Genomic DNA, 14,839 nt, shown 5'->3' on the forward strand with positions numbered 1-14,839 from the left:
ATTCAACTGCAGCCAAGTACTCATTTGCACAGCCTCCTGGACAACCACTCCCTAAAATAGACAGTATTTAATGTAAAAGCTAGGAGGTTCACTTTGCAAATGTCATTGTCACATGGGGTTAAATATATTGAAGTACTTGGGCTGAAGCTGTTGTTGCCTTCCAGTCACAGGTGCAGATTTTGACTGGTTACTCTAAGAAGGACGCTCAGTTTTCACGTACTGCCACTGTGCAGACACACAATGCCATAAGGCAGAGAGCCCTGCTGGGTTAACACTTCCAGAACAATCCTGATGTTTGGAGACTGCAGTATTTTCAGTGCTGCCACATTCAGCTTTATTATTGTACCAACACAGTGCTTTGCATGTAACTCATGCTTTGGAGATGACTGATGCTGCGGTTCTCTTCTTCAACAAGGGACAACATTTGTTCTAAAACACTGTCATTTATACCAAAGTAATCTTAAAAATGAGTAAGAACAGGCTGTCACTCAATATGCAAATAGCTGAATGCTGAGACGTGACTTTTATATGAAATTTAAGCACTTAGCCACTATCACTGATCTCTGTCAAGCTAAGCCATAAAATAAGATAAACCCAAAGTACTTCTGAGCCCCCGTGTGGGGCGTGTACCCTTTTCTCTCTACACACAGTCAGCCCTAAGTACATGGCAAACTGTTTTTTTTTAAATGACACTCAACAATGAAGTCACAGCCTTCTAGCACACAGTAAGCTTAAAATGTTTATGTTTTTTTCTTAAACTAAGTCATTGAAAGAGTGATTGAACAGCAGAACAGGGTGCCCAGAGACATTATGGAGTCTCCATCCTTGGAGATTTAACTTGAGTGAATAAGTAAGATCTGGATAAATCTGCTGTAGCTGAGCTGAGGGGTTGGGTTAGATGATCTCCAGATGTCCTTTCCAACTTCAACTACTTGTGATTCTGTACATGTTCCAGTCTAACCTGCAGCTGAGATGCCTCCTCCAAAACAGAGTTTGCCTTCTGCCTTTCACCAGTAGCACTTGATGTTCCACTGCTGTACAGAGCTACTAAATATGTACCAGGCGAAAAGCAAAGAACAATCTGAAAAGCATCCTGCAAAGAGAAAATGTGCCACTCCTCCAGCTTAAGGCTGGTCATTTATTAGTGAGAGACAGAGGACAGTTTTATATTTGTTCATGCAGACACAGACAGCTTATACAGCACAGGTGTTCACAAGCTACAAGAATTTGGTGGAGACCAACAATTCATTTTGTACACGACAGACACCAGAGCTGAACAGCTCGATTTCTCACCACAGCCAATTCAGACTGCAGGTCTAGGGACTGAAGCAGACCCTGAAGAACCATGAACTGCCCGTCTGTTACTCGTTGCCTGCTATCAATAACAAAATGCCATCAGAGCTGACAGAAAAAACCCTGCAGTGTTACAAACTGACCTGCAATTCCATTTCTCTTCTCCTCCTCCCATTTGTACGATATAATAGAATCCACTTCCCACTCAGCAGCATGGTAATTAGATAATCAAAAAGCAAACAAATTTCACATGACAGTCCTCAGGAGAAAACAGATATACATGGAAAAAACATTTTAGTTTACTTAGGGCCATTCTGGCAACAACAGGCTCAGAGGGATATAATTAGTACCCTGCAAGCCAGCATATGAAAAGGCTTAATTTAACTGAGATCAGACCTAAAGAATAGCTATAGAAATTAAAAGTGAAGGCACAAATCCACACAGGACTGCAACAGCTAAGAGTTTTTATGATCAAGAATTCTAAAGTCATAATTCTCATGTATTGCATTCTGATTTCCGCTTATCCAGAAAGATAAGCATTATTTTTGGACCACTCTGCAATAGCTGAGGTTAATCAAATCCATGGAGGTCAGTCTGTGGGGCTCCAGCAGTTCTCTGTACCATGCAGGAAGAAGCAGCCAACACTTCTTCAACAGCAGTCTACTGCATTGATGCCTCCCTCTTCAATATAACCCATATTCTTCTGCACATTAAAACCCTACAATTGTTTTGAAATGGGAAGAAAGTTCTTCTATCATCTTCTTCTATCTCAAGTGTGGGGAAAAAAGCATTATAGCAGTCCTAATGGGATTGCTACATTGATAACACAGACTACTAATAGAGAAAGTAAAAATAGCCCTGCAATATCTACTCTGTTGTGACCAACAGCACACGCTGGAAAGCAGCTTCTTTTAAGCCAACCCAACCTACAAAGGGAAACCCCACAGAGGAAGATTCAAGTGTCAAGAAAGAGCTGTTGAAGGTGGCAACACAATCTGCACCTCAAGGCAAAGGGATCCTCCCACCACACCGACCGACCCCACGGACAGCCCTTCCCAGCGCTCTGGCTGACATGGAATCCAGCATGAAATTTGTGTGAAGTAAGGCTCCAGTACTTTTTTTTATTAGATTTTGATCATTTGCATTGTACTGCAGACAGGTAAAAAAAAAAAAAAATCCCAGGCAGCAAGTTCTTCCAGCACATTTTGACTTTTCAAACACAAAGCAAAGGAAATGTTTCAAAAACATGACCCGTAAAGCTTTTGCTGCTCGCTGTTAAGATATGCTGTCATCAGGACAGCATTTTTTGGATGAAAAATGGTTATTGCTAAAGGTCACAGAGTTGTCTCCCTCAAACAAATTAAGAAATAAATGGCTGCTGACACTTCCAGATGATGATTCATCTGTCCAACATCTCCAATAACGCAAAGCCACACAGCTGCCCCCCAGGTTTGCTGCAGACCACAGCAGCCACCAACTAACCCAGAAATCTGTCTTCACTCTCCTGTCACTTTGTTAGCCAACTTCTCAATCCTCTTTATAGACACACCAGAAATTCCTTATTCTCAAGCTAAAAACCAGATGAAAAACATATGAAAGTAACATCTGTTAGGAAAAACAGTTGTGTGTGCAGTAGCCAGATTTCCACACTTACTATTTCTATTATTACCAAAGTCCTCTTTACTCCATGTGAAGCAAAGATTATCCATGTATGAGACAGAGATGAAAGAGGCTGACGGATCAGCACCAACATCACCACCCACAGAAATCAGTGCAACAACAGAATAAAGAGTGTATACAGCCTCTTTGCCAGGAAAGGCCAAGTTAATGAAGGTTATTCTTTAAAGAGTTATTAAAGTGCTAGAGATCTGTTTAGACAACCCTCGAGTGAAAGGCCATCATAGGTACAGCAGAGATATCTGATGTTTTATCTTGTCAGAGTAACCTCTCGATAAAAAAAACTAATAACAGATTTTTATTGAGTGATTATTCTTTCCATCTTTGGTTTTTCACTGGAGTTTATGGTGACTATTTACTGATCTCTTCAGGGGAGGAGATGACATTTACTGTTCAGACTATGCCCCTCTGATCTCAAATGTGGCCTCTACTATCACTACATCCAACAGTGATTCCATAACTTTAGAAGAAAGATGCTGTTACAAATTTGTAGGACTAGCATTTGAAACAGAAGCACAGCATTTTACTTTGCAGCAAATGCAGAGGACCAATCATTTATGGTTTGAAAAGGAAAAAAAAAATAATCAAGAAATCTCATTCTTTTTACTCACCAGTTTACGCTCACCAGTTCTGTGGTGCAGCTGTGACGATCATCAGCTTGGACACAGGGGTTTTATCATCTGCCCAATTTAATCATAAGAAACTGATAACCAGAGCAGTGACCTAACAGTCCAAATCCAAGAATGTGTCCTTTACAAACATATAACATGCGAAGTAAAAGTTTTCTTGGAACTTCTGCTCCTTCATGCGTTTCAGTTTGATGCATTAAACTTTCAGTTCTCAGTTACTGGGCTGAAGTGTTTGTTGGGTTTTTGTGTTTGTTTTGTTGTTTGGGTTTGGTTTTTTTAAATACATACAATGGATAAGTCACAAGCAGAAGTTTGTAACCATCAGCCTTTCAAGTCATGATCAGGTGTTTAGGACTTAACTGCCTTCTGAAGACTAAGACCTATTTAAACCCAGTGAGGGATGTGGAAGCCAACCCCAGCGTGGTTAAGTAAGAAAAATGCAGGTACAGAACTGACAGCACTGAAGGAAGTTTCATCCTAAACATTGTCCCAATGTGCATAAATCAACTGTGCTAACAGGAAAATACTGTTTAAAAAAACAAACCAACCAAAAAAAAAAAAAACACAAACCCCAAACAACCAGAAAACCCACATCAAGTTTTTATTAGCACTCTCTTTGCCTAAGTGTCATTCTCTTCCCTTGACAATTTAGCTCAGTGTCCAGCACCAGCAGTCTTTTATATACACCTATAAACAGCTGCTGCATACAAATTGATCTCAGCTACTTCTTGCAACCTTTGTGGCAAAGCTGGGCAACCGACAGAGAAGAAGAGCTTGTATCTTATCAGAGACAGGTGGAACAGCAAGAGCAAGCTGGACAAACAGCACAGGTACAGATTGATGAGCAGCAGGGGTGGGAGCCAGGAGGGCTGGCTGGAAGGGCATATCTAGAAAACAAGGAAAACAGATCCACAGGAAACCAGATTTCATTACTTCTGCTTCTCTGAAAAGGACCCCATTTGTACAATTTAGCTGTGGTTACAGCATGAGCTTGTCTAATTTGCTTCTAGACTGAGTAGCAATAAAGAGAACTTGTTAGGAGGGTGGGTTTTTCTTCTCTCAGCTTAGCTCAAAAGAAATCCTCTAAAGAAATACCTATTTCATATAAAATTGATTTGTTCAGAGCAGCATGCCTCGCTTCCAAACTAATGAGAGAAGTACTTTGGAACAAACACTACAGCTTTGGGTAGTGCCTATTTGGAAGTCAGTAAAGGTCAGAACACTGAACACACACAAGCTTGTTTCCAAGCTCGTTTAGCAGCTTCCTACATGTCAGATTTTTTGGAGATGTATCCTTTAGTATCTGTATAGAGAGCTCTTTTCCCTCAGTTGAGTAATATCAGTGGTTTGAACTCTGCAGCTCATAAAACTAAATAGTCTTAGTAACTTTAAAGGAGAAAATAGAGTTGCTAGATCTGACCATAACCCCTTAAGGTCACTGTACCCTCTTCAACACAAGAGAACACCAGCTACTTCAGAGGACTTGCCATGGGATCTCTCCAGCTACCCGATGTCTACATGATAGAGGCATTCACTATTCCTTCACCTGCCTCTTCCACCAAAGCAAGGGTGCAAACTACAAGACAAAGTGTTAATTTGCATCATGTAGCATTTAAACAGTTCAGAGAAAAAGATCTCTTGTCTTTCTGCTACAGCACAAGTAGATTCAGTAACCACACACACAGACTGCTGCTGCAATGACAAGTGGTTGTTCCCTTTGTGGTGATAAGTTGTGCCAGCAATTCCAGGCCTTTGCATTTGGCACTTCATCCCAATCCAAAGTGACTACTCCAGGCAACAGTACAAAATAAGGAGTGAAGTTTACGGAGAGGGGGGAATAGCTCACTTCTTTTCTTTTGTTATTCCAAGCATCATAGCATTAACCCCAGGGTTAAATGTAAGGGCTACACACGCCCTTAGCAGAATATTAAAACCAGCTTCCCTGTTTTTTTCACACCACCCTTCACATCACAGGACAGCTCATGTCGGCTACAGCTAAACCAGCACACCCTGAATATGGAACACGAGGGGTTTTTTTTTCTTTCAAATGTACTAGAGCAAGATTCACCTGAGTAAAAAACCTCAAGTCATTATACACATATTTGCAAGTTCATCGATCCCCTAGGCAGGGAAACACGGTGCTGTCACACAGAAACCATCATACCTCTGTCACTGAAGTCATCCACCAGCACTACCTCTGCTATCAGCTCAGGAGGGGAGCGGTTGAGGACACTGTGCACTGTCCGGAGCAGAGAGGACCATCCTTCGTTGTGGAACGGAATTATCACACTCGTGTTCGGAAGCTTCTCCAGGTACAGCTTATTTTTGCAGCTGGACACAGACAGAGCAAGTCAAAAGGAGCTGCCGAAAAACACCGGCACTTCCATACTAATTACCATCAAGCAACTTAGTTCATTCTTTACTCCCCAAATTGATGCAAAGTACCCGAAAAAAATCCAGCGACTTTCAGGACTTATCAAGCCAGTGCTGACCTGATCTAGTCTACCTGGCCTAAATAAGACCCAGCAATTCCACGTGAAGTAGAGACTGTTAATGGTCAATGACACTTAGCAACACACAAAGTCAGGGGGATCAGTTCTGCAGGCAGAAGTGAAGGCAGCTGGGCTTTGAACACAAATCACCAGAGGATTTGGATAAAGCTGGAGAGTTAGGTCTGCAGAGGTATGGACCCCTTGAATTTGGAGTATTTCCCCACAGCATTAACCTTAATTTTGAAATAAGGGTAATGCTCTCTTGCATTGTGAGGTTATTTTCAAGGCAGTTTCATAAAGAAAATTCCAACTGCAGCATAAAGGGCAGTGTTTATTTCCTGCTCATGTGGCCCTAAGTGGAGTTTGAACCTTGTTAAAAAGGTAACAAAGGCCGCACAACGAGCAATTGTAGTTAAAAAAATACCCGTAGCTGTTCATTTGGGGTCAAAAATCTATTCCATTCCTAGAACCTCATGTGTCCAGTACAAAACAGAGGTGGTTATGTGAGTGGAGGTGCCTGGAGTGTAGTAAATGACAGTGGCAGCAGGACCAGCTGTCCCCTGCCCAGGAGCAGGGGAGGGAGGTCACACTCTGCTCTCTGCCCCGCCACAAGACTGCACCTCTTGCACAACCACCAGAGCTGATCTGCAGACCCTCAGTGAGGATGTGTGCACAATTCAGTGCTTACACACAGTAATTCCCTCCCTGTTCCCCGGAAGGGCAGACGGGAATGAAAGCGGCTCTGGCAGGGGCAGCTTTTTCCTGGTACCTTTCCCAGGGAAGGGAGAAGGATGCACGTATGTTATACAAGCTCAGTACATCTGTGGCTACAGGAAGTTACTCTGGTGCCTGTGTGAGTGGACAGTAGCTTATTCTGGGTGTAATGAATTGTCCTGGGGTGCTGCCAAGAGCTTGCAGGCTGTGGCTGCAATGCACAGATGCAAGATGCAAACTGAAGCTGCATGGACTGCTTTCATCCAGCCCTTGGCATTGCCATCCTAACCTTCTTCTGATGGCTACTGGCTGTAATTCTGTTCCAATATGAACCAAGAGCCCTTGAATCTTTTCTAACTCTTCTTAAAGTTAGTCAGAAAATGAGAGTCCCAGTTTAACAAGTGGGAAACTTTAGCTATTAAGTTTAACCATTAAGCATGGAGAGAAATTGCTTCCCTCCAGCTACCACATCTACAATTGCTTTACAAGACCTGCAAAATTAGTATTTAATATTAAAAAACCCAGAAGCACTTAAAGAAAATGTTATCAGGGGAAGACATGACTGCTGAAACAAACAATTGTATGTGTGCACCAGGCAGATCCAGCACACGTCATCCTCCAGCTCCTCGGTTCCCACAATTAACAGAAAGCAGAGGTGACATGCTATTTGCTATATAAAAGTCCACACAAACCATCTCACGCATCAGCTGCTTCTTTGTCCTTCCCCATCCAGGCCAGCTGTTGGGGAGAATACCATCTGTGGCCCCAAAGCTTAGGACAAGACAGATGATGCATTTTCCCCCCAGATCACCTTCTCCTTACGCTCCCTGCTGCCTGCAGGTACATCTCCAAAGTCTCTATTACCTCACTGTATGCAAGAGGCTCTAAAAACACAGCTCCCTTCTTTCTGGAATACTCTTTAAGGACTTGTGTCTTTATGACTAGGTCTCAGCCTAACTTTGTTATAAATTGCCCTCATCAACCTCCCAGGTAACACAAACCACACCGTTTCAAGTATATCTTTTTTAATGGGCACAGCAAATGCACAGCAGACCTTTCCAGTCATGAATTCCTTTACTGCATATCTCCACTGTACATAACCCTGCTCCCTGCCCAGCTAATCCCAGCATCCATTAGGCACATGCTGTTTATCCTCTCCTCGAGGCCTCCACAATTACAACCTGCTACACTGATATGTCAAGCAACAAGCAAACTACTGCAGCAGCATCATTAATCACAGCTTAAGTAGACACTTCACTTCCTAATTTTAACTGGGGCTGGAGTTAGAAGCTTCACACTTTAAAAAAGTTTAAATAGCAGAATTAGCAACACTGAGTCGGCAATTTCAGGAAACAATGGGGAATGTGAGGTAATATATTAAACCCTCAGATAGCAAAATACTGGCATTGTCTGACATTTAAGTTCTCAGAGCCCAAAGCAGACCCTGTAAATGGAGGCTGGGTAGAATTTAGGTTAGTGAAGTCAAACTGTATTTCCCAGAACTTGAGTATGGGCTGATCCACAAACATTTTCGGTTACCTGATTTATCTTTATGTCTAAACATTTCAGCTGCATGCCTAAAATATTTATGGAGCTATACTCACTACTTTGTTTTATGTGTATATATTGAGAAAGGGTGCCAAGCCAGTTTATTTGATTAGCTTGCTGTGACTGCTAAAGATGTAATATCTCAATTGTGCAGTTAAATTATAGAACCCGACTTCTGGAAATTATGTGAATAAAATAGATGTTGAATTCAGATTTACTAATTGTGATAAAACCAGCTTTACACAAAACGAGCTTAGATTCAAATGCCTAACAATGCTTTCAGATTAAGAAGTCCACAGCATTTAAAAACCTCTCTGCTTTGTCTAAACAATGGCTAAGTCCTAACTGAAGCACTTTTGCTAATGGAAAAACTCCTTCTAGTTTGCACAAAATCCAGTTTAACACCATCTGAAGGGATAATGTCTGAAACCAGACAAACTCGAAAGTCAGCATTCAATTGGAACAAGCTTCTACTTGTAAATCCTGATGAGGCTGTTTTTATGAGGAAGATGTCCGAGAAAATAATCCACAAATCTGATAAAACTCTTCATACTCAGCTGAGTGGAGCTGCTCCTATCTTGTTCTGCTCCTGAGCACTTCATGATCATTTCCAGCTAATGGCCAACATAAGAAGGGGACAGTGTTTAGTGACAAAGCCATCACCTGACTGCACTTAGGGCACCTGTCAACAGAGTCAGACATTGACATCAGTTTCACTACAGAAAGAAAAAGTTCCACCTTATTAGTTGCTAAGAGCTGTTGGCTCTCTCAGGGGGCTGAGCAACTGAAATGTTGAGTTCCAAGAGGTGAAGGAAGTAACCTCCCTCTGGGTTAAGTTCAAGATCTCTTCTGCACAGGGCTGGAAGTCTTTGGTAATTTTAAGTCTTTTGGAATCAAAAGGGGATTTCCCCCCCCCCAGATTTGGTCTCCTCTATTTCCTGTTGCAATGACTATACACTGTTCTTTATTAAGGAGACAGTAAGACCCAGCTGTGAAAGGACCATAGCTGATGAACAAAGGTATAAGAGTCTATAATAAAAAAGAACACACTCCTGCAGATGTGTTAATTTAGGGCTTGAAAACTTTCACTTGTAGAAATCCAAACTGTATACTCACTTTGGGTGTCTGATGTCTGGAAGGGAACGATTCAGGGAAATCTTATCACTCACAAAGATATTAAAGCCATTTTCCCTGTATGCCTGGTCCACTCGCTCTGCATCAGTCATTGGGTAAGGTTTTCCCTGTTCTCCATTTCCTATGGATAGACAGAAAATAAATACACATCATTACTACTAATTAGTGCTTAACTGGCCAGAAACTAATCCATATAGCAAAAAAAGAGCATCTTACAGTCCTTTAGAAATTCCTTCCTTAGTTTTGTGCTCTGTGTCATATTTAGCACCGGGTCAGCTATGTCAATCTATCAATTTTATCTGATAAGTAGTTTTGCTACAAACCACTCAGCTGTGCAAATCACAGAAGTTAAGCATTCCTTCTAACACCAGAAACCGACAAAGGACTTATGGCAATGCTGTGGAGGATCTATAGAACACTTTTTGTTTCATAGCAGAAGAATCCATATGGTTTGAATACCTCAGCACTGTTGGAATTTTCAGCACAGATGGATATGCGTATTTAGAACCTGAGCTCTTGCACTGAGGGGCAGAGCCCTTGCAGACACACCAGTGTAAACCTCTGATGTTCAAAACGGGCCCTTATTTTATGAAAAAAAAACTTGCATGAATGTTATAGTCCAGAACATTTGTCTTATCCCTCTTCTTCTTTTCTGGATCTCCCATTTCTGGGAGAAGAACATGCCTATTTGTTTTTTGTAAGTTTTAAAAAAATCAACACTGCACCTGTCATAAAACATGAAGATACTTACTGATACATTTTCACCTCAAAATGGTTATTGTGGAGTTGGGGGAAAAGGAATTTCATTGGGATTAACACAGTTAAAAATTAACAGATTAACTGGCTTTAACTGCTGCATCATGTCAAGAACATCATCTTGACCCTGAAGTTGAACATGTTGTTTTACATCCAACCTACCAAATAAAAGCAAATTACAATCAGTATTAAAACATTTTTATAGCAATCTTACATACCTACACGCTCAGAGTCCCTCCTTATAGCTTCGTTGTTATGCCAGTCCTTTTTTCTCTGTCCATCAGCAAAGTAAGCATCTTTCTTTTGCCTCATGTATGATGCCTTTTAAATAAAAGATTGGATATATTAAATACACAACACATGCAACCTTTCCTTAACAGCCTCCCCTTCCTGTAAGAAGAGATTAAACATCTTCCTTAGGGTAAGTTCATCCCAAGCAAGTGGCTTGTAGCCTGAAAGGGGGAGGAAGCAAGTTTTGCTTGTCTCAGAACAGTACTTTATCTTAAGTGATAATTTTCAGGGCACCATCATGTATGCAGAACAGTATTTCTTAATCAGGGAATCTATTAAAAACTCCCATTTTCATTTTGAAAACATCCAATACATCTTACAGCGTTTTTGTTAATTAAATAGGATGTAATGGGAGACCTATTGCAGGATCATTATTAATGAGCACACTACCACACTTGAATAAAATCAAAATAAGACTTAAAAGGTCATTTATTAAGACTCTTGCTGCTGAACTTAAAAGCAAATTCTACACAAGGCATGAGCCTGAAGTGAACCCAATTAGAGCTCCTATTTCATGATGTTGTCTCTAAAATTCAAAAGCAATGGGTGCTTTGGAAACAAGTCAGCAAATGAAGGTCATCACGAGCAATCCAACAGCTCCAGCTCACCTCTGACTGCATAGGCTGAAGAATCACATTTACTGAAGGAAAGAGGTTTCATGAGAGGCACTGCAAAAGCCTCACTGATTCCCATGACACAGCAGAAGGCAAGTGCAGCCCCAGAGCAGCAGAGCAGTGTGAAGAACCACACAATTCTGTTATGGAAGGGTTCACCTGAACTTGCCAAACATAAGCATAAAACTGAATTGCTTAACCTGCCTTGTGGTTTTCCAGCTGTCCCATTACACATCACTGCTCTCCTGTGATTTCTACCTGCTGATAATGCAAAAGTACTTTTAAGTGTCAAGATGAATGTGTGATCTAGGAACCAAACGGGCAAGAGAGCACTGGGAGGGCAAACTGAACACAGTGGGCAACAGCACTTCTGGGGAAACAGTCCTCTAGTCCTTGGGGCTGGTGTCAGCAATGCCATCACAGAACATCTTGAAAAACATACACCACCCAAACCCCTAATGTTTACTCCACCTCGGGAGGTTACTGCTGCTTTTGCATAGTGGGTGTGAGCAGAGGCAGTTTGAGATGCTCCCTCAGGGTGTGATGAGCCAGGGCACAGTGTGGGTGAGGACCAGGCAAACCCATCAGCATCTACCCATGGCTCCACCCCACCTAAAACCTCATGGACAATTTGCACAAGCTCTACCTGGACCTTTGCTAGTTCGTGCCAGCTAGTGTGAGCAGGTCTGGATGACAGCTGTGTGACAAAGAAACAGTGGCAGCCTGGTTATTTTTGGTGTAAAATTTTCAGCACCGTGACGCAGCCACTCTGTGCTACTGCAACAGTCCAGCACACCTACTCGTCTGGCCACCACAGTGGCTCTTAATTGTTTGGACAACATGTCACCCCTTCTAAACATCCCCACTAAATAACTGACAGAGCACACTACTGTTCTGGGAAGTATTTGCCTCTGTTTTGCAAGAACCATCCTTTGCCAGGCCTGCTCTCTGGCCAATCTCCTCTCCAGGATACTCCCCTGCCAGGAAAAGCCCTGGAAAGCTTTCATAGACCAGAGCACCTCCTTGCCAGGAGAGTTTTGCCAACTTTCTGAGCACTAGGCTTGTGCACAAGTGTCATACTGGGCACAGGAACAACTGGCAAGTCTGAAACCTCAATATTTTAAGTCTTTTTTGTCTCTTGTTTATAGCACTCTGGACTGAACGTGCATACCCGGAGAATCACTTACAATGCCACTGTCCCTTCTGCCATTCACTGAGATTCAACACATGAAAATCCTTTACCAGCAGTTACTCCAGAAACCCCACCCTCCACTGCAGAGGAGACCACTGCCAGAGTGTCCAGGGACTAGATCCAGAAGGAGGAATACAGAGTGTGACCCTGAGCCTCACAACACAAGTTTGAAATACACCCCAAAGGACTCAACCAGTTTCTAAGGGAAGCCACACCACTGGGCTATCGGCTGTTTCAGAAGGGGTCTCTCTCACCATTACACAGCTGTACCACCAAAGCAGACAATGCTCATCTGGCCAAGCAGCAGCCTAAAAGCCATTAAAAAGCAGTTCCAGCCATCCCTGCTCAGTGTGAGCACCCCCAGGCTCTGGGCTGGAGTGATCCTTGTGTTTGTGCTCTCAATGTAGGATAATGTGAACAGGGAAGTAAATTTTCTGCCCAGCTTTGAGCCATTCTTCAGAGAGGTCAGCAGTGTGCATGTAAACATCCTCAGAGCAAGCAACGACCTAATGCAAGCAATTTAAACCCTGCAATACTGAGTGAAAGCAGGCAGTAGCACGCCATCCTCCAGGGCTGTTAAAATAAAGAGGAAAAAAAACCCAGAAAAAAATCACAGAGACTGCCACTGTATTACACACAGTACAAATCAGGCAGGAAGACAGCAGAAAGTCCAGTAGGTAGATGCATTACTTCTCTCAGGGATAAATTTACACATGAAAACATCTTTGAGCTGTGTTAAGCTAACCATGTCAAGGCCACACATGTCAGCAATTTGTAAAACTTTAAATTAAGCAATAAGGAAAACTATGAAGTACACACACCAGTTATTCAGACCTTTCTGAACTGCAGTGATGGACTTCAGAAGTACACAGAATAAGAGTTATCGATCCTTACGTCCTGGGGAACAGGCTCTGTACAACTCTCAGCCTTGGAGACTTACAAGAAATAACCCCTCCACATGTTGGTACCGGCAAAGTAAAATGAGGACTGTGCAGGGTGAGTCACTATCTGTTCCTCTGCCTGCAGAGCTCATGATGTTCCTGCCCTGCACAACTAACACCTAAAGAGATTCACACAAGAAAAACACACCAGGAACCTCTGTTGGATCGACAAACCTCTCCAAGTAGCTTTTAGAATCCTGAAGGTTAGACATAGCTGCAGATGGTAATGGTAGATGTGCTGCATTCTGGAGCTTTTTTTTGGTCTTGGGCAGAGAAGCTACATTAGCCAATCCAACTCAGAAATCCTCCATTAAATTTAATTCAACTTGGGTAAATGTTAAGAGGTTAGAATATTTCTAACAGTATCCCTCACAAGCAAACATACGATGCTTACATTGGTTTTTCAGGTCGCTATTAAAACACCATAACTGAAAAGTCTGCTGAGTCACTGACAAGTTCTGTCAACAGTGTCTAAATATTAATTTTGAAGTGACTTTCAGTGCTAGAAAATGAATATCAATGTCTTTGCTTCAGCGACCTTGCCAGCCCTCACGATCCACACAGCCCCAAAGGGAAGGTGTAGCTGCAGCAGCCTGATTAGCATTGTATTTCTTAAGAACCACACTTTGAAGACCAACCTAATTTCAACAGACTACCAAAAAAAGTCAGTGTGAATGATAAAACACTGCCTCCCCTCCCTAAGTGCAGATTTTATGCTCATGTCATCACTACTGGCAGAACAGTGTGAAGGGTTGTGGGCACGATGCCATCATGGGCAGAGGGAAGTTGTGCACATATGTCCTCAAAGTCCCTCTCATTGGGAGAATGGGCAGGTTGCTGACATTGATGCAGTTTTGGAAGCTCTTTTTTTCCTTTCTTTCCTTTTGTTTTTTTTCTTCTCATTTTTGTAAAAGATGTCTGAGCTCTAGAAACACAGACAGCATACAGGGACCAGAATGTTGCTTTTTTTAGTGGTTTCCTTCAGGGATGCTGCATGGAATTTGACTCAATTATGCAAATTACATAACTTGATGATACTCCTTCAACAGACACTCTAGACTGTGATATCCAAGCAATCTGCAAAACACAGCAAGTTTCCTACGACTGACTTTTGCTTTAACTATTAAACAAGCATCTCATTTATGGGGAGCCATACCATACATATAATGCTGTTTTCCATCTCAATTTTCACTCTTATCCTAATTTTCCATTAATTCTAACTGCATGACAGGAGGCATAACATTTTTGTCCAAACCTACCAGCACATCTGCCCTTATCTGCATTTTAGCTGGGGAATGCAGCACCCATTGTTTGACCATTGCAGCTCTCCATGCTGCATGGTTAGGGTAAAGTGACATTATGGATCTGGACTTCTGTCCCTATAAAAGAGGTCAGCAATTTTCTGTCTTGCTCTACGTTAGCTACCCATTTTGCAAAAATATCATTGTTTTCTTAAATGGTCAGTTGTAAGCAACATGCAAAAAGCACATTTTGAATCATGCAGGCTTCATTATGATCATCTAGTCAGACTATGTAAGTGCACAAGCCATTGAATTCT

The 14,839-nt window shown here is 42.1% G+C and overlaps 1 protein-coding gene across 1 annotated transcript in view; it reads right to left on the minus strand.

The window, feature by feature from the left end:
• The window catches only part of GALNT10 (polypeptide N-acetylgalactosaminyltransferase 10), an 82,462-nt gene that overhangs the window by 32,980 nt on the left and 34,643 nt on the right, over positions 1 to 14,839 (minus strand). Inside the window, exons 2-4 of the mRNA XM_051793467.1 lie at positions 10,462 to 10,564; positions 9,470 to 9,608; positions 5,764 to 5,930 (exon numbers count right to left, since the gene is read on the minus strand). Of these exons, the coding sequence (XP_051649427.1) occupies positions 5,764 to 5,930; positions 9,470 to 9,608; positions 10,462 to 10,564 (409 nt within the window). The remainder of the gene's footprint in view (positions 1 to 5,763; positions 5,931 to 9,469; positions 9,609 to 10,461; positions 10,565 to 14,839) is intronic.

This window comes from Manacus candei, unplaced genomic scaffold (genome assembly GCF_025592945.1).
Source record: "Manacus candei isolate 608988 ecotype Guabito, Panama unplaced genomic scaffold, ASM2559294v1 h1tg000037l, whole genome shotgun sequence".
In the NCBI taxonomy this organism is placed as follows: Eukaryota; Metazoa; Chordata; class Aves; order Passeriformes; family Pipridae; genus Manacus; species Manacus candei.